The 20,636-nt window shown below is 41.5% G+C and overlaps 1 protein-coding gene across 1 annotated transcript in view; it reads left to right on the top strand.

The window, feature by feature from the left end:
• The first annotated feature begins 240 nt into the window (after positions 1-240).
• ADGRG7 (adhesion G protein-coupled receptor G7) overlaps positions 241-20,636 on the top strand; it is an 86,569-nt gene continuing 66,173 nt past the window's right edge. The window contains exons 1-4 of the mRNA XM_075542968.1: positions 241-365; positions 13,120-13,223; positions 14,903-15,007; positions 16,950-17,062. Coding sequence (XP_075399083.1) covers positions 241-365; positions 13,120-13,223; positions 14,903-15,007; positions 16,950-17,062 — 447 coding nt within the window. The remainder of the gene's footprint in view (positions 366-13,119; positions 13,224-14,902; positions 15,008-16,949; positions 17,063-20,636) is intronic.

Here is a 20,636-nt window from a genome sequence, read left to right as displayed (position 1 = left end):
TTTCATGTTCTCACCTGGCGAAGTGGGAGGATTCTGCAAGCAGAGTGTGAACTTCACATCAGGTGATTCAGCTCCACATTGTGATCAACTGCAAGAATCCTAAAAAATGAGGACATCTGCCTGATCGCTGGAAGGAGGGCTTCCTTTCATTTGTAAGATTAATTTCTGAGTCAGGAGGCACAGGAAGACACGGAGCTCGTTGTTTTTCGTCCAGGAGTGCATCTGTGGTCTGGCTTCACTATGGTTTCCTGTCGCATCTGTACCCTCAGAGAGCTGGTCGCCATAGTGTGTGGGCTGCTGACCACCGTCGTCTTGGGACTGGGCATTTGGAGGTCGGTGGTCAGGATCCAGAGAGGTAATGTAGTGCTACGTTTCACTTTGCACAGTGGCAGGCATTGTGCCTCTGTCCCTGTCACCAAACACCCCAGCATTGGGAAGCAGCTTGTCTCAGCCGAGGCTGCCCAGCAAGGTGCCATGTATGAAATATCAAAGACAAGGGACTATTGATGGCTGAGCCACACGGGAGCGAGTGTGTAAAGGTGCAAGGTGGAGAATAACATGGCTGAGGTGGTTTCTTTATGCTTTTGATAAAAATTAATCATTGACTAATAATTAAAATGATTCTTAGTTCAGACTTGGGTTAATTTAGGCAAGCCCCAAAAGAGATAAATAATGAAGAGCACACACACACACACACACACCATCTAACACGCAGAATAAAATTTCATTTCAGGCAAGTTATGTATGCTTTCACGAGAGTGGTAAACCAAATGATTGTGTAAAACTTACATAAAATTCCTACTTTCTAGGTGTAGAGCACTACTAAAAAATTATCATTTAAAAACATGTGTAACATGGTAACCAAAGATGGAGTAAAAATTTCCCTTGTCACTTCAAATACAAATAATATTTGGCACCTGCTGTATTCTGCGAGTCATGGGTGGACAAAGTAAGGTCGTCACAAATACCCTCCCACAGGACTTTACAGCAGAGGCTTGCCATGGTCTTAGAAGCAGTTTCTTGGGCTGTGGAGGGTTAGCAAAGAAAGAGATTCAAAGCTGGTGTGCTGAACATTCCCGTTAGTAGAAAATCCAGAGGAAGTTTCCAATAAGCAAATGAGTGAGTAAGAGGAAAGAATGCCAGTCAAGAGAGGACACGGGAAAGTCCGTGTGTGGGGGCAGAGGGTTGGGGGGAGCCGCAGATGGCCCACCGGCATGCTGCAAATGGTCTCCTTCTGAAGACAAAAGAGGCCATTGGCTGTGGATGAAGTGGTCATCTTGATGTGATGAGGTGATGCTGCTGAAGCTGCTAAGGGGAATGTTGCAAAGAACTTTAGAGAATACTTCCTCTGAGTGCGACTGTACCTGGCTATCAACTGAAAGGTTGGCGGTTTGAGTCACCTAGGATGCCTCTTAAGAAAGGTTGGTGACCTGCTTCTAGAAGACAAACCGCTGTACCCCGCCCATCCCCCACCCCAACACAGTTCGACTGCGAGACCCATGGGGCTGTCCTGCGTTGGAATTGCTGGAAGGCAACTCTTATTTGTTTTGGTATTAACAGCGTTTAGAGACGAGGGTGAGAAAATTAACCAGAACAAAGCCAAATAAAACGTGAACATGGAAAAGTAGTTTATGTTTTTATCTAGGGTTTGTGAACGTAGTTGAGGTTTATGTGAAGGTTTATAAACAAGTGTGAACATTAGCTCTCAGCCTTATTATCATTATTGGGACCCAGTTGATCCCTGCCGAGTTGATCCCTGTTCTTAAAGACTTCACATGTGTCCTAGTAAAATGGAGGCCCACGGGGCTCTTCAATGGCTGCTTTTTCTCGGGTAGATTGCCAGGCCTTTCTTTGGCGCTAACTCGGTGTGGACTTGAAATTCCAGTCTTTGGGGGGGCACCTGAGTGTGCTCTTTGATATACTTTACTTAAAAGGGGTACTTCTAAGATGACTTCCTTTGTTTTCTTTTTATGACTCCTACTTTTTCTGCTGCGGTATGTACACACATACACGTATACAGACACGTGCACATACACACACAGGGACTTTGAAAACCTTGTGGAAAATGGAATTAAGACATAATGGAATTTTTCGCAATTTTTAAAAAATATATGTCAAAACAGTTGTCATTTTAGTGTGTTTTAGACTGTAAAATTCAGTGATGTTTTAATGCTTACTATGTGCAAATATGACTACTACTCTTATACAAGATTTTCCAGTATCATTAACAGAAATTCAATTTCCCCTACACAATAATTTCTCCTTTCCCTCTCCATTCTGCCCTTGGTAACCACTGATAAATTTTAGTCCCTAACTTTTCAATTCTAGATATTTGATATAAGTAGGATCATATAACAGGTGTTCTTGTGTGGCAGACTTTTTTCAGTGAGCGCAAGGTTCATCCATGCTGTAGCTTGTATCAGGACTTCATTTTCCAATATGACTGAGTAATATCTGACCTGGATTTTAAAGGGAAATCAGTGGTAACACAAAGGACACAGGTACAATAGAAACATTGTACAACATTACAACCAGGTCCAAAGGGCAAAACCGACATGAGGAAGAAGGCATGGTGGGAGGCCGAAATGACGTGAAGGTCTTGGCTGGAGACAATTTCTACAGATAAATCTAATATGTATCCCTGAGCATCCAGCAGGTTAAAACCCAAATGCAATTATTGTTGTTGGCAAGAGGTAGGAATGCAATGCGCTATCCATTGCGCCACTGAGCCTGGTCACAAATGCAATTATTCTGCAGAAGGTCCCAGTGCGATGATTCGGATCCTTTTCACAACCACACAGCATATTTCCTGGGGCTGTGCCCTCTTCACAATCATCGTTAGGCTCGGGCCCGCCCGTTGTTGCAGCCACTGTCAATCCTTCTCTTTAAGGGTCTCCCTGTTTTCCACAGGCCCCTGCTTTACCAAGCATGATCTCCTGGGGCTGCTGACCCCAAGGTCAGCCATTCCAAACCAGCTGCCCCTCTGCAAGAGAACCATGCCGTTTTCTACCCCTGTCAAGATTTCTCTTGTCTTGGGAAACCACACAGGCAGTTCTCCATCCTCTAGGGTCCTTATGAGTTGGCATCGATTCGTTAGTAGCAAATGTATTTGTGTATTCTCCCCTGATAACGTGCCCAAAGTAGTGATTTCTAAGGAGCATTTGAGACATACTTCTTCTGAGATAGTTGTTGTTGTTCTTGAAGTCTATGATCTACTCAGTATTTTTGCCAACACCATAATTCAAAAGCACCGAGTCCTCTTCAGGCTTTCTTACTCATTGTCTGAATAAAACAATGTTTTTGAGCTCATCTTTCACAAGTATATGAACTGATTGAAAACACCACGTCTTCCGTCAAGTACACCTTCATGCGCAAAGTGACATCCCCAGAAAATAATTTTTTTCTTGTTTTGAGCATAATTTTCCTTTGATTCTTTATGTAGCTGTTTGTGAAAGAAAATGACCAGCTTTTGAGTAAACCCAGTGGAAAAAAAGAGGGTGCTCTTATCATTTAAAGAAAAGATTGAAAGACTGGTACTGTTTGTCTTGTATATTTAATGCAAAGCAAGTTTTAGATGGTAAAGCCTGTCTCATTCCATTTTATTCACTTCGTTGCACCTTTTTCTTTTCCAGTCTCTCTCGTTCTATCTAATTACTGTATATTCTCATTTTGGTTCCTTTACGTGGGTATAGTGATAAACTGTTTGTGAATTTATTATTTGAGGGAAATCATGGGTATCTATGAAACACAGATAACAATCATGAATGCTTTCCTTAGAAGGAGACATGCGTACATACATAAAACTCAGTATGTTTATTTTATTGTATTGGAAATTTATTTTCTCAACTAAAGTAGAATATTTTTTTAAATCTTTATAATGAAATATATCTCTCTCCCTTTTTATTTTCAATGAAAAAATAACTTCATCCTGAACAAATAGAAAAAAAGACCAGAGTATTATTTAATGAGATATTGCTGATGTTTGGCTGTAGGGTGTAATTAGTAACTATATACCTGAAATGTTTAAATTCTTACTGCAGTCGAGACATCTTATATAAATATTAAAACAATACATGTTACATTAACAACATCGCATGCATCATCTCATTTATTCCAACAACCATCCTGCAGGCGTATGCTATTGTCTCCAGGCTACAGAAGAGGAAATGAAGTTTAAAGATTGTTTTCCTCAGAGGGAAGGCAATGGCAACTCAATTATGTAATCCACCTTTTCGTTATTGATTCTTTATACAGTTAAATATCAAACAAGTGCTTTAATGCTTTGAAGCCCCAGTGGCTGAAAATAGTAATTTACAAAGATATGCAGTAGCCAATAGACTCAGAGCTTACTGTGGGTTTACAAGGCAAATTTAGATTTCTTTGAGAAGTTGTTGCTTTTGTCTTCAAGTAGATTAAATCTGTTATTAATACTGTTCATAAAGGTGTGCGTTAGCACCCCTGTCTCAGTTTTAAGATTTTCAGGGTCTTCAAATGGTGTCTCTAGATTTTTGGCTGTGGCGAACTTGTCTCACACCTGCTATGATGTTGTGTGAAAGCACTTGCTCTAGCTTGTCAAAATCATATAACTTGATCTTCGATCCCCTAGTTCAGAACAGCAAAAGATATTGTCTTTTCTAGCAATATTTTTTTTGGTGACTGTCTTTGGTTGAAAGAATTCTGACACTGACATAGCCCCCAACATTAAACTAGCCATGCATGAGTTCATAACAGTGCTTTCATTCTGTTTATAGTGGCCTCTGGGTTATGAATGTCCAATTTAAATATAACCCGTAGTTACAAATCAACTCCTATAGAGCCAGTTAGATTAAAAATTCAAGACACATAAATGGTTCATAATAACAAGTGAACATTATTTTGCAACTCTGAGCAAAACATTGTTATTACTGTACTCTGGTATTAAAAGTGCTTAGGGTATCTAGGACTATTTCTTTAATATTTTTATGAATAGCAAAGTGTGCTATATGCTACATACTAAGAAAAAATTGGAATAACTGGTATTGGATACCAAGCGTTCCTAATTGTTCAAATTTACATTCAAATTTGATGAGGAGACAGATTTAGAACAGAACTCATTCATAATCCAAGGCCAACCTATATTCTAAAAGCAAGCATTCCTTTTACTTGTTTTTAATAAATCATTGGTTTAGATATTAAACAAGTGCTTTAGGATGTGGCCTTCAGAATGGCAGTGAATTCACGTGTGTGTGTGTGTGTGTGTGTGTGTGGCAGTAGTAAACTTTTCTACTCTGCAATTGCTTCTTCATAAATTCCCTTGTAAAAAGTCTCAGTTCAAGTGTCTGACCACGATAAAATTGAAAGCATTTCATGATAAGATTACTTTCAAGATCATGGCAAGTTATTGACATTTTTCTATGTAGCTGATGAAAATGGCAAGAAATAATTAGTTGGTTTTTTTTAACCAAAGTATCACAATCCAGAACATTGTCAAGTCTAACACTTCTCCTATCTGCCTAATCCATTTTTTTCATTTTGTCTTAGAAATCTTTTTCAAAACTAAGCATGACCTTTGTTATTTCCAAGAAGAGCTTAAGCCTTTTCTGTGCGCCTTTTGCCTGTAATGCTCTTCACCCGAGTTCCCCGCGGCTGTCTCCGGCTTGGATGGCTTCGGCCGTCGGTTATGTCTCCTCCTGGAAAGGACCTTTCCCACGTGGGCAGTCCACGCTATCATGTCGTTCGCTCTCTTTCACATCGACTTTCTTCGTGGTTCTTATCGTCTGAAAAACTCTTTCTGAATTGCTTATTGTTTCACTATCCATTTCTCCACTTCCAAAATGAAAGCTTTTAGAGAAGAGTCCTGACATTTCAACATGTGTTTCCTACACTGAGAACCACACTTGTGGTCGCCGGTGCACAACCCGCACTGCTATCGAGTGGACTGACTCCAGGGGGCAGATGAATAAATGAAAGAATCAAGTGACAACCAGAAACAGGCTGAGTTGCCAGATAGTTGTTATTCCAGGTGAAATGCTGACACTACCAAGACCACGTAATTTCTTTTAAAATATGAAAGGGCAAGCGATTTTGAAATTATTTCTATCATGTCAGAAAGATAGCATTTTATTGGTCTTTCTCTTTCCAAGTCATGAGGCTCATTGATAATTCCTGGGACTCTCGGCTTCAGTGAGATTTCCCAAATTGAGTGGCCTCGCTTATTTAATCCTGCCAGCAGTCATTTTGTAGGCTGGTTCAAGAAATCACTTTTATGTTTGAGCACATCTAATTTTTGCCAGAGCACTGGCCTCCGCATATTGGGCATTCTTCTGGGAAATATACCCACTTGGTCTGATGTGCTTTCAGAATGGAGAGGCATAAATGGTTCCTTACTCTCTGTTGGCTTCATGCTTCCACTACCAAGAAATGTAACACTAGACTTTTCACTCTCTTCATACATGATGATCAAAATAACATGAAAACATAATTAAGCTTTATTTTATTTCTGTTCCTTCAGGTCTTCCAACATACACTAGACCTGATAGAAATATTAACAGATTCCAACAGCCAATTATGTTTTCTCTAATTTCTGCCAATGGGGAGGTATTAGTCTCACACGATATTAGCAGTTACAACGATGACCTGTTCAATCATGTCTGGCCCCTCTCTTCACCCACAGTATTGCATGCTCCCTGTCATCTCAGCTTTCCCTCCCTCCTCAGCTGTGCTGGCTTCAGTCCCTCCCACAGGCCTTCTTATGACTCAGACTCACAGTAGACAGGGGACTGAACTGTCCCCGGGCCCCCTGTCGAACTTCACAGGGATGACCTTGCACAGCAGGAAATAGAGACTTCGGTAACCTAAATAACAAGGGAGAACTGCAATTTGTAGTTTCTCAGAGACAAATGTGTTCACAAAGATTGCCTTTCATTTGACTCAATTGTAACACATCCTTGAAGAGGTAAGCTCCGTTATAAATCAAATCCATGGGACTATATCTGGAGGACAATTGCAGTGTGTGCGTGTGTGTGTGTGTGTGTGTTCAAGTGTTTTCTGGGTTGAGGATGTTGGACGTTAGGAAGTTGCAGTGTTCATCAGTTTGAGCTGGCTGCTGTAAATCTCTCTTCTCCTTTGCCCATTTCTCTGGCTTTTTCCCTCCCATAACCACCCTCTACATTAAGAAAATAATTTCCATGAAAAGGAAGGCAATGTTTTTTCTGAGGAATAAATTTTGTCATATAATTGGCTGAGTGCCAGGGGTTATTTTAACATCAACATTTGTGAAGTTTAAAGTGCTGATCCTATATTAAAAGTATTTTCAACAAACAGGCCAGAATCTTAGCTTGGTAGGCTTGTTATAATTATTATTTCTAGGTGTGAGACATTGTTATAGTAAATCTAAATGTGATCACCGTCTGTGGATCTCTAATGACACAGATGGTTAAAGAAGATCTCTTATAGAGTACATTTCCAAGAGTTGTACTTTACAGTAAGCTCTGGACCTACAATGTGGGTTCGATTCCCAATGCCACCATTTACTCACTGAGTAGTTCGGTGAATATTAAATTCATTCTGCAGTAGCAGTCCTATTATGAGGATGATAATAGGCTCTACCTCATAGAGCTGTTATGAAAGTTCTGAGTTAGTATGTTTTAAAGTTTAAATAACATCGCTTGTAGCAAGCAAGATTGTATTATCTGCGTACTGCAGGTTAATATGCCTCCCTCCAGTCCTGATGACAAATTCTTCTTCATCTAGTCCATTCCTATGCTTGTTTGCTCCACAAACAAATTGAATATATGGTGAGAGGATACAGCCTGACACATAGCTTTCTTTATTTCACACCGCGCAGGATTCCCTTGTTCTGTTCGCACACCTCCCTCTTAGTCCATGTACAGATTCCACATCAGCACAGTGAAGGGCTCTGGAATTCCCATTCTCTCAAGCCTATGAGGATGGTGCAGGGCCAGGAAGTGTCTCATTCTGTTGTGCATAAGGTCGCTGTGGACTGGAAACCAGTCCTAATAATAATAAGAATAATACATAATAAGCGCTAAATAAATGTTAGCTAACCATTAACCAGGTTCCTGGGGGCCCCAAAGAGTTTGCACTTGGCTATCTCTTCAGAGGTGCATGAGAATAAAGGTCTGATGATCTCCTTCCTGAAGATTACAGCCACTGAAAACCCCATAGAATGTAGTGGTACTTTGACACACGTGGGGTCTCCCTGAGTTGAAAATCACTCAGTGGCAATAGGTCTGATATTCTACTTTGTGTTTTCTGATTTTAAGCTGGTGGTGCAAATGGTAAATGCCAGTGGTTAGAGTCCATCAAAAGGTGTTTCAACAGGCAAACCTAGAAATTTGTTCCTGAAATATCACAACTTTATAAAAACCCTACGGATTGCCGAGTTGGAACCGACTTAAAGCAACTAACAACCCCATGAGCGAGAACAGAGAATAATTTCCTCCACACCATGAATTACACCTTGACCTGTAGAAACTACTGGCTGGGTTGAACTTTTTATTGATACTCAAGTTATCAGACTGTAGGTGTACAGTAGGTTTACTCATTAATTTTAACTGACTACTTCAGAACAGAAACAGTTCTACGAACTGCCATATACTTTACCATTGTTTTATAGTATTTATACTATATTCCACCATCAGTATGGAATCTTATGAAACCATTTAACCAATTTATTGAACTATTTAAACCAGTAGTTAATAATGAACAACCTTTCCCTTAAATCAAGGCATATTGAATAAATTTCATTTGTACACATCTTTCAGGTTTTTTGCTTTTGCAATTGAATAAACTTTAAGGCATGTTTCTCTCCTTTGGGCTGCTAACTGCAAGGCCAGCAGTTTAAAACCACCAGCTGCTTCCTGGGAGAAAACCAGAGGTTTCTAGTCCCTAGAGCTACTGTCTCAGAAATCCCTGGGGGCAGTTCTACCCTCTCCTAAAGGGCTACTATGAGTCGGCAACAATTCAATGTCACTGAGTTTGGTTTTGGTTTAACACTAAAATTTATTCTCATACACCCATTTAAAATCCCTAGTCTGGAACATATGATAAATAACTGGATTTTAAACTTTATATCTATATCATCTATATGTATATATGCCAAACATTATAAAGAATCTCCAAATGAAATTTCTGTGATGGAGAAAAAAGTTTTTATTACCCCACATCAACAAATCTAGAAATTTCAAAGCAGATTATATACTTCTTTATAATATTAGGAGAAGAAATTATTGTTTTCCCATTTAGAGTTTTAAATACGATTTCATGCTATTTTTTCAAGTAGCATGAAGTATGTGTGTTCTATGATTAATTTTTCAAGATGTTCAGTAAAAGCAATGGAAATAGGTTTAGTGTTTCTAATATTATTTATTATATTTTTAAAATAGGAAGGTATAATTGTTGACATGCTGGGATAAGAAAACGGAGCTCTGTGGAGGAGTGGCCACACATTGAGCTGGCTACCCACAAGGCTTCGAAACGGCCAGCAGATCTGTGGGAGAAAGGCGAAGCTTTCTACTGCTGAGAGTCAGTCTTGGAAACCCGCAGGGGCAGTTCTACCCTGTCCTAGAGGGTCGCCATGAGTCAGAATTGACTCCGTGGCACTGAGTTTGGGTTTGGGTTTTCAGTATTAGAAGAGGAAAATGCTGTTATAAATATATTCCAGCACATTGCTGCATTCAGAAAACAAAGTGGAGGTTCCAGCTCGCTGGGGTAAAGTCAGGCACTGTGACGAGGGACTAGGAAGACTTAAATAGTAACCACAGGATCTGAGCCGTGCTACCAGCCTGTGGCTTTTCTACCCACTTCTCTGTAAATAGCAGGCAATATGGCGGGCTCTTGACTCAAATCCAAAGAACCAGAGGTTGACAAGCCAGATGCAGGATCAAGACTTGGCACAAAGCAGGCGAGTTGTCCACAGCATCTATTGATAGATGAAGTAGGCTGCACCCCCAAAGAACTGCCTTTCGATTGCATTAGGGCTTTGACCTGAGTTAGGGGGTGCTTTAACCCTACTCTGCTTGGTTACTCACAGCAGGTCCCATCGTGGAGGAGATTGGGTACATTATATTAGGTCATGCCATGAGGAATTACTAGACCTCAACCACTTAGAACCCTAGCCCGCTAAATCGTGACATAAAACCCAGCTATCGCACTTGATCTTGATTGCCTCGACTCTCATAGAAGCCCCCTCAGTTCTAGGAGACCCTGAAGTTGCAAAGGCATTCCTTTGGTTTCCTGTCACAGCCTTTTGGGTTTGAGGTTTGTTACCCATGGTAAACTGTGCTTTGATTACGTTGTGTTTATTCTGCTAACAAGCACCATTTATTGAAAACATTTCTTTCCTAATTGAATTGGGTTGGCATCTTTTGGGAAAAAACATCAGTAGGCCATATCAGTTTTATGTTTTGATAAAACCTTTATTCTCTTTGAATGATTTATTTGTCTATTTCTATTCCACTAGCACACTGACACCTGCCTGGATTGCTGTAGTTTATTAAAAGTTTTAAAATTAGGACTATTAAGTAAGCTGTCACTTCTCTTCATTCAGAAGTTTCCCTTGGCGTTTCCTGGCCCTTTGCATGCTGATGAAGATTTTAACTTTTCCATTTCTAAGAGAAATATTGCGAGATTTTGACTATCACATCTTGGGGAGGAGTGAAAAAAAAAGAAAAGGAAAGCTCCCAAACCCGTTGCCATCAAGTTAATTCTGACTCCTGGTGGCTCCCAGTGTTAGAGTGAAAGGGATCTAGGGGGTTCTGAGCTGGAATCTTCCTGGAAGCGGGTCATTAAGACTTTCTTCACGGCGCTGCTGCTCCTAATTGCGGAAGAGGCACCAGTGTGTAGGGTAGTAGGAGCCGTCAACTGTAGTGCCACCCAGGGGTCCTTTGAGGAGACTAGCACAATCAAAACCAGAACAATCCCCAAACTCACTGCTGTCGAGCCAACCCTGCTCATAGCAACGTGATAGGACACAGTAGAATTGATTCAGTAGGCTTCCAAGACTGTACACCTTCTCAGGAGTAGAAAGCCTCTTCTTTTCCCTGCAAAGTGGCTGGTCATTTTGAACTATAGACCTTGAGGTTAGCAGCCCAACGCATAACCCACTACACCACCAGGGATCCTTTGAGAAGAATAGACATGTTATTTTTAACAGCCTGGTCCACTTAGAGTTGATATTTTGCCACTTACCACATATCAGATAGTATTACAACAGTTCAATACTATTTAGCCTCTATCTTTTAACTATTGTTGTGACTTATTTACATCCAAATACATAAAAAATCCGATTACATGCTGTTCTGCTTTTAAAATGTTCAGTTGTCTTTCAGAGAACTAAGATTTTTAAAGATTAAGAATGAACTAATTTTTATGTTTGCCCACTTCTTACCCTACCTGGTATTTGCCATTCCTCCGGAACCTCAAAGCTTCCACCTGGTGTTGTGTCCTGTCTGCCTGAAGAATGCCAGATATTTGTTGTATTGCTGATCTGCTGCGCACACATTTTCTAAAGTTTTGGTTATATGACAGTACTTTCATAATCTGCTCAGAGATGAGGGGTATCTTCAATGAATGACACATTTTGGAAGGATGGCTTTGTCTTTCTCCACTTGAAAGATGACACTGGATTGTCTTTTGGTTTCTGCTGACACTGATGAGAAATCAGGCATAGTGATGCCGTTGTTCCCCTTGATGTTGTTGTGGTCCCCCCCCCCGGCTGTTTGTGGGAGTCTCGCTCTTTATCTTTGAGCTATAGCTATGTAACTGTGATGTGCTCGTGTTAGGCTGGGTTCTCTTGAGAAGCAAAATCAGTGGCAATTGTGTATGTAGGTCTATAGGAAGAGATTTATATTGGGAAATGGCTCACACAATTTTCAAAGTGGGTAAGTTCTGGCTCAAGTCCCCAGGAAAGGTGTAATTTTCAGGCTTCTCCTGAATCATACAATGGCAGGGGCTGATGAACAGGAAGCAAGAAGATGAAGCAGGAAGACCACAGGTTGGTGGACGCAGAGCTGAATGAGTCTGATGTCTGCTGAATGAATTCAGGTCCACATCCAGCTGCTGGCTCCTGGAGCTGGCAGGTGATATAAAAAAGAGCTCGACAAAGTAGATACGGGATCCAAATCCAGTAGAAGTGAACTAGCTTCTGTACACTGTCAATCTATACTAAGATTTGACTAGCTAGCACACTGCCTAAGTATAGTTTTTGTTGTGTATTTCCTGCTTGAGTATATGACAGGGTGGTATCCTCTCGCCATACTTATTCAACATGTAATGCCAATCAAATAATCTGAGAATCTGGATTATACGAAGAAGAATACAGTATCAGGATAAGAGGGAGGTCTATTAAAAACTTCAATGTGCAGATAACCTGGTCTTGCTTGCTGGAGGTGAGGAGGAATCGAAGCACATACTGATGAAGATTTAGAATTGCACCTTCAGTATGGATTACAACTCAATGTAAAGAAAACCAAATGCATCACAACTAGACCAAAGGGTAGTATCATGATAAACAGAGACAAGATAGAAATTGTCATGGATTTTGTCTTGCGTGGATCCACAATCAATGCTCATGGAAGCAGTAGTCAAGAGATCAAAAAATGTGTTTGTTGCATTAGGTAAATATATTATAGAGACTATTTTTTAAAATCTTTTTTATTAGGGGGTCGTACAACGCTTATCACAAAATCTGTACATACATACAACCATTGATTGTGTCAAGTACATTTGTACATTTGTTGCCATCACCATTCTCAAAACATTTGCTTTCTACTTGAGCCCTTGATATCAGCTCCTCATTTCCCACCTCCCCGGGCCCCATTCCCTCATGAACCCTTTATAATTTATAAATTATTATTATTATTTTGGCATAGCTTACACTGTTCAATGTCTATCTTCATCCACTTTCCTGTCCATCCCCGAGGGAGGAGGTTATATGTAGATCCTTGTAATCGGTTCCCCCTTTCTACCCCAACTTCCCTCCATCTTCCTGGTACTTTTATGCAATGATATTCAAAGGAACAATCTTACAAATAATGACTAAGTGGCTACAACCCCGAATGGAGAAACTAATCAATTACTTCATATAATATTTTTGTTCTTCATTGCCGCTCTAGGAAGAGCCCCATCCACCACCCCAATTGAGTTCTGTAGGAATGGTGGAACCTGGAACAATGGCAGATGTATCTGTCCAGATGAATGGAAAGGTCTGAGGTGCACACACAGTAAGTCACGTGGAATATACCACGGGGTGAGATTTGGGTGGCTCTTTTGTTAATAGCAACAGAAGCAAAGCTTCTGGAAGACTCATTTAACAATTACAGAAACACTAGTCATAATGGTAACGATGGCTAATTAAATGCAATTAAATGATGGTAATTAAAATGTTTATCAGTTCCACAACTACATCTTATTGATTTGTATTGAGTTAATGAATTTTCTTCCTGGGTGACAGACTTGAACAGTTAATATACCCAGTCTGTCTCCAAATGTCAAGCTTCTCTGTAAACCCACAGTTACATTTTATTTCTCTTGGCTGCGGTGTCTGAATGAAAGCAAAGCGTGAGATGCTGACCAAAGGTTCATTCAGCCAGTGACATGCCACGTGACTCCAATAAAAATATCACAATCCCAGCATAGTTAACAGTTCTGAAACCAGGAAGTGGCTTCCTGTCAGAATACTCATATACATTCATTCCGTTTTTGAGTTGTTTTTTCTCTTTTCCTTGTAGATTTGCTATCAAATCAGTGGTTTTACTTCTGTTAATGATGTCTTAAAATTAAAATTCAATACCACTTATTGACCTGAAGGATGCTTCTGAGTTAGTCTAGGTAGACTAGAGAAACAAAATTCATAGACATATTTTAATGAGAGAGTTTTATATAAAGGGTAACACATTAAGAACGCATCCCAACCCAATGCTGTCCAAGCCCATAAGTCCAACATTAGCCTATATGTCTGACACAGACCTACAAGGTCCTCTTCCATCTCACAAAACACAGGCAATGATGCCAACTGCAGGAGGAAAGCTGAATCAGTGAGCGTGTAAGCTTCTCAGCGCTGGCAGGGGTCTCCACATGGCTGCTCCAGCACTCAGGGCTGCATCGGGGTAGGTCCACGTGACTTCTCCTCAGGGATGTCTTGCAGGAAGTGAGCCTTGCCAGCTGAGGCAGGGAACTAGCTAAGGCAGCTGCACACTCCTCTGACCATCAGAGAACAAGAGACCAGAAAGACGAGGCTTGCCAAGCCATTTATCTCTCCACCCTTCAATTAAACTGCCCTTCAATTAATCCCATATGTGTTCATCAGCCAGGTTAGCACAATAAGCCTTAACTCGCACAACTTCCCAATACTCTGCATACTTTGTGTTGGGCACTTAGGATCCAGATCCCTAGAAACCCCACTTCTCTTTCTTCCTGCATTCCAACCAGTAAGTACATGACAGGAACCCAATGGTTTCAGTCATTTTTTCTTTGGATTTGTCGTCAGGATGCCTCTTGCCACTGAGAGGTCATCAGTTCTCAAGATCCTAACTAATCTGATACATGATTCTTTGCTCGGGTGCTAGTGTTCATAGCCCATCTCTACTCAGTTATAGGCCTAATAATAGGTTATCCCACCTCTACCTAGGTATATGTACTTTAAGGTTTAGGTATAAGAATCTCTGTGGGTAGAAGTGGGATAACCTGCTACCTCACTGACTATTAAACTCAAATGTCAGTAACAGTAACTAGATAGAAAAGCGGGACAGCACCTGACAGGTCCATGGGTCACGTGGACCTTCAACCACTCTTGAAATTATGCTGGGAAGGTTTGGAACTTTACCTTTCATTTGCTTTCACATTTTGGGTGGGGAGGGTCAAGTACAGATTTATGAAGAATATATTTTCCTTATTGTTACAGTTAATTTCTGCAATGACAGCAGCTACCAGAATTTCACTTTTGAAAAAATCGCAGCAGGAAGATATGGATCTTCCATAGAATTATGTGAAAAGAACACTCCAAATGGTATGTGTTTTTTCTCTCACATCTTTTTTTGGGGATAAGGAGCCTATGCTGAGTGATACCTCTAGTCCCTACAACTAGCCTCAGGTCCCCAGTGCAAGCAAGGTTTGATGGGAGAACTGGACTCCTTTTTGTGATCTTCAGAACCGAGGGTGATGGCTGTTGGTAGGTTCCGCCAAGGTAGTTCGGCCTCTAGTACACCAGAATGCAGCATTGCCGGGTCTTGTGCAGCCCTCACAGATACACTGTGACGGTTGCGGCCCTCACAGATACACTGTGACGGTTGCGACCCTCACAGATACACTGTGACGGTTGCGGCCCTCACAGATACACTGTGACGGTTGCGGCCCTCACAGATACACTGTGATGGTTGCGGCCCTCACAGATACACTGTGACGGTTGCGGCCCTCACAGATACACTGTGACGGGTTCATTGTTGTGGCCACTGTGTCCATACACCTGTGGAGCACCTGCCTCCTTCCGCTGGCCCTCGAAGCATGACGCCATTTACCAGCAACCGATCTCTCCTGATAACATGTCTAAACCACCCGAGACCAAGTCTCATCATTCTCGAGTTTAAGGATCACCCTAGCTTAAGGACAAAATTGTTGGCAAAATTGAGGCCGGCACCTTCCATAATCTTAATTTTCCTCAAAACGTTCAAACGAATCAGTCGCTCTTTAAATCCTTCTCAAATTGTTTTTTAAACATTGTTCTGTCTCCTTTTCTCTGGGCTGTCCATTTGTCCCAAGTTTGTATTATAAATTCGCATCATCCTCACTCTCAGACTCCATTCTTCCAGCTGGATCTGCACAGGGAAGTCCATCAGTCCATATAGGGTAGCAGTTCTTTATTTCTGGGGTCATGTTAGTTGTCTACCTTGGAAAAGTCTCTATTCCTCATAACTTTCTTGGTAAAAGAAAAGATTATTTTCTTCTTTATGATAACCTAAACGTGATCTATTTCCAAAATAAAGTAGCAAGTGGTGGTTCCTCTTTCAAATTTTTCATGATAATGCCTAGTATTGTTTTGAATAATTTTTAACTTTTTTACTTCGGTGCTTCTGTGAGCAATATTTTCTGAGGATAGCCTATGGAAATATATTAACCACAAGATCGGCCATTCAAAACCACCAGCTGCTCCTCAGCGGGAAGATGGGGCTTTCTACTCCTGTAAAGAGTTATTTCCAGTCTGGGAAACCCACTACCCTGTCCTATAGGGTCACCATGAGTCAGAATTGACTCAATGGCCGTGATCTTGCTAACAATTAGAGCTCACCATGCTATCATTTCCCCTAAATGCTTTGCATGCCCTTTGCTGACACATGCCTAAAATACGTATAAAGATTATCTCAATCATTTCTTCATGGCTGTGTTCTCAAACCATTCTACAGTAAGTGACGGAAAACAATAACGATTTCGATTTCTCACAGTGCTGTGGGTTCACTCTGTCAGCAGAGCTTCCCAAATGACCCCCTCATATGTCTGGTGCCCCTCTGCCTGTCCACTTATCCGGCAGCCGGTTAATCTACGTCCGCCCATGAGGATTCCAGGACACTGTTCTGAGAGGGCTCAGACGGATGCTGTGAGGATCTGGAGAAACCTTGGCTCTGGAACTCACCACACACTGTAAATGCGTCCGCATCCTAGTGGTCAAAGCAGGTCGCAAGGGCAAGGGCAAGGGCACCCCAACTTCAGGTATGGAGAAATAGGGTCCACCTCTTGTGGGCTAGGTTTGGGGTAGCTGCTCTGGGAAAACAAAGAAGCCATCTGTTTCCGTAAAGATGTCATCTCAGAAATGCTCTAGAGGGGACCACCAGTTGATGGTGTTCTCTTCTTGGAGACCCGCCAAGCCCCTTTGCAAAGAGGTTGAGGATACAGAACTGGTGGGTGCTGTGGAAACCTTAGCAAGCATTTCACTTCCTAAAAACTCTTTTTAATTAAAGCTGGATCTCCAAAGGCAACTCGGCTGTGCAACCTCACTGAGGATGGAGAGATAGTATTAGAAGACGCAAATATAGGAAACTGTAGCGAAAATCTGGAAACGCTGGAAAATAAGGTATGCTTGCCAGGTGGCCCCCAGGACGGACAACTGGAAAACTGGGTTTTCCAGCGTGCAGTGGCTCTTCGGGTGTGTTGTGGTCAGATGCATGGTTTGAAGAGTGTCCAATTAGAAACACCAAAAACTGGTTCCTAGAACCAAGCTTATTCTTTTGAAGTTGACATTGGGGAGTGGGGCAGGGGAGGTTAAAAATCATTGAGCTTTCTGCCCCACTTCATGAAACGAGGAAATGAGAAGATGGTGGGTTTTTCTCCCCATAGACTGTGTCAGGCACTGTGGTATTTCATCCCGTGGAATATCGTAAAGGTCTCCCACAGACCAGACGTTCTTGACTGAAAGGAAGTATTTGCTGTCTCAGATCCTTCCTGTTCTCAGAGAAGTACTTTTAGAGTGGATGGTTTTCAAACGCAGACCTTTATTTTCTCACAGCTTCAGCAGGCTAACAGTCAGAATGCAGGTGCAGGATAGAGGAAGGCATTCTCTGTCCTTGGAAAACTCTCGTGTCCCCAGCTTCTCTTTGTCAGTTTCCGAGTGTTGCCTTCTCCATTTGTACCCAATATGCTCTTTCTATATGTTGAAATCGATTGGCTTAAATACGCTCTGGGACTGATGTGACCTCATCAACATGAAGAAACCCATATTCCCAAGTGAGATTTACATCCACAACCTGCCAGCTTAAGTATTTCATGTCATGTGCCATTGAGGAGCTCTGGTGGTGTGGTGGCGTTTCGCAACCACAAGCTGCTTCACGGGAGAAAGAAGGGCTTTCTACTTTTCTTAGAGTTATATTCTCCTGCTTCCCTTACTTAGCCATCAGGGGAAAACACTGGAGACACAGTGCAGGAATTGTGCCCGATCCTAGCCCACCACACCGGGCAAAACACTATGGACATTCAACAGAGCAGTAAGGGGAGCAAAGCAATGAAGTGCCTGGGGAATACCAAAAATAGACTTTGGGGCCAGGGCATGGTACCCCATCAGACTCTAAGAGAAAACACTCCTAAAAGTCAACAAACATACCTGGAACTATTTACAAGCATTTCTTTCTTTGTTGTTGTTGCTACTGATTATTTGTTTGGTTGTTTTCTTTTGTTGCTTTGTTTTGCTCTGATTGCTTTGGTACTTATTATTGTCTCTGCATGTCTATCTAGATAAGGTAGGTGGGATAAACAATCCAGAGGAGAAAACAGTGGGACCAATAGTTCCAGGGAAACATGGGAGAGGGGCAGATGGAGGAAAGTAAAGAGGGTATCAACAAACTCAGGGACAAGGGAACAACAAGTGATCTAAAATCTATGGTGAGAAGGGTGTAGGATATCTGGTGGGGCTTGATCAAGGGCAATGTAGCCCAGAGGAATTATTAAAACCCAAATTAACGCTTAAAATGATAGTGGGAAAAGAGGAAAGTAAAAGGAAATAGAGGAAAGAACTAGGAGGCAAACGATATTTATAGAGGTCTAAATACAGGTATGTATATATGTAAATATATTTATTTTAATGATAGGGAAATATATCTGTGTGCATATACTTATATGTTAAGTATTAAGGCAGCAGACAGACATCAGGTCTCTACTCAGGTACTCCCTCAACGCAAGTACACTTTGTTCTAATAACCTGGCATTCTGTGATGCTCACCTTCCTGACATGATCGCTGAAGACAAAATGGATGCATAAGAAAATGTGGTGAAGAAAGCTGATGGTGCCTGGCTATCAAAAGATATAGCATGTGGGGTCTTAAGGGCTTGAAGTTAAATAAGCGGCCATCTAGCTGAGAAGAAACAAAGTCCACATGGAAGAAGCACACCAGCCTGTGTGATCATGGGGTGTCGATTGTACCAGGTATCAGGCATCAAAGACCCAGAACAGAAAAATCATATCATTGTGAATGAGGGGGAGTGTGGAGGGGAGACCCAAAGCCCATCTGTAGACAATTGGGCATCCCCTTACAGAGGAGTCACAAGAAGGAGACAAGCCAGTCAGGGTGCAGTATAGCACCAATGAAACATACAGATTTCCTCTAGTTCTTTAATGCTTCCTTCCTCCTACCCTCTATCATGATCCCAACTCTACCTTACAAATCTACCTAGACCATAGCATGTACACTGGTACAGGTAAGAGCTTGCAACACAGGGAATCCTGGACAGATAACTCCCTCAGGACCCATAATGTAAATAGAGATACCAGGAGGGGAAGGGGAAGGTTAGGGAGAGAAAAGGGAAACTGATCACAATATAACCCACCCACCCCAGGGAAATAAACAACAGAAAATTGGGTGAAGGGAGACTGCAGACAATGTAAGATATGAAAATTATAATAATTTGTAATTTATCAAGGGTTTATGAGAGAGGGAGGGAGGGAAGAAGAAGGAAGGGAGGGAGGGGAAGGGGAAAAATTGAGGAGCTGATGCCAAGGGCTCAAGAAGAAAGAAAATGTTTTGAGAATGGTGATGGAAAAAATGTACAAAAGTGCTTGACACAATGGATGGATGGATGAATTGTGATAAGAGCTGTTAGAGCCCCCAATAAAATGACCAAAAAAATAAGTTAATCTCAGAAATGCACAGGGGCAGTTCTACCCTGCCTATGGGGCTGATATGAGTCAACATCCACTTGATGGTGGGTTTGGTTTTTGCTTTTCTTGTGGGGGGTGGGATGGGGGTGGTGCCAGTGAGTGGATTCCAACTAATGTCAGCCCCATGTGACAGAGTAGAACTACTCCATGTGGTTTCCTGTAATCACCAGGTCTGTTCTCCTTTGGAGTACGGAGGCACAGGCAGGTTCAAACCACTGAGCCAAAGGTTGAATTAAGCACTTCATCACCAGACCTCCTCTCCACTAGTATGTTAAGATATACAACACATATTCAATACATAGCACTAGACACTGGAGACTAAAAGGAAGGTCTTTGGGTGGTCTCTTGTGTCAATATGAAGCAAGCCAAGAAATAAACAAAAACTCTGACCAAAACCACCGAGAAAGGGAGCTTGTAGCCTGTGCTGCTGAGCCGTCTAGATTATGCTGAGTGATCAAATGCTGAAGCACAAACGCACGAAGAGCCAACACTTAGGCCAGGCATAGAGAGGAAGAAGGGGGAAAACTTACATTTTTATGTAGGCCCATGTGTGTGCCAAGCACGTTACATGTGTTATCTCTATAAACTCCTTGTGAGGTAGATATTATTCATATGTTATAGATAATTATATTTCATAATGCCCACCAATTATTGAGCACTTACTGTGTGTCAGATCCTGTGCAGAGCATGTTACGTGCATTATTTTATACAGCGTCTGAGATCAACTACTAACCAAAAGCTGGGCACTTCCAACCCACCCAGCTGGGCTACAGGAGAAAGACCAGGTCATTTTCTTTCCTAAAGATTAGGGCTATGAAAACCCTACAGAGCTCAGTTTTACTCTGTAACACATGGGGTCACCATGAATCGGAACTGGGGGTGCTGATGAGAGGGTTTTTTTAACTTTCAACATGCATTTTATTTTTTATTAAAAGACCATTTTATTGGGGACTCTTACAACTCTTATTATAATCCATACATCAATTGTATCAGGCATGTT

The sequence above is a fragment of the Tenrec ecaudatus genome, chromosome 2 (assembly GCF_050624435.1).
Source record: "Tenrec ecaudatus isolate mTenEca1 chromosome 2, mTenEca1.hap1, whole genome shotgun sequence".
Taxonomy (NCBI): domain Eukaryota; kingdom Metazoa; phylum Chordata; class Mammalia; order Afrosoricida; family Tenrecidae; genus Tenrec; species Tenrec ecaudatus.
Note: the sequence above shows the minus strand (reverse complement) of the source record. Positions and strands in the feature narration are given on the sequence as shown.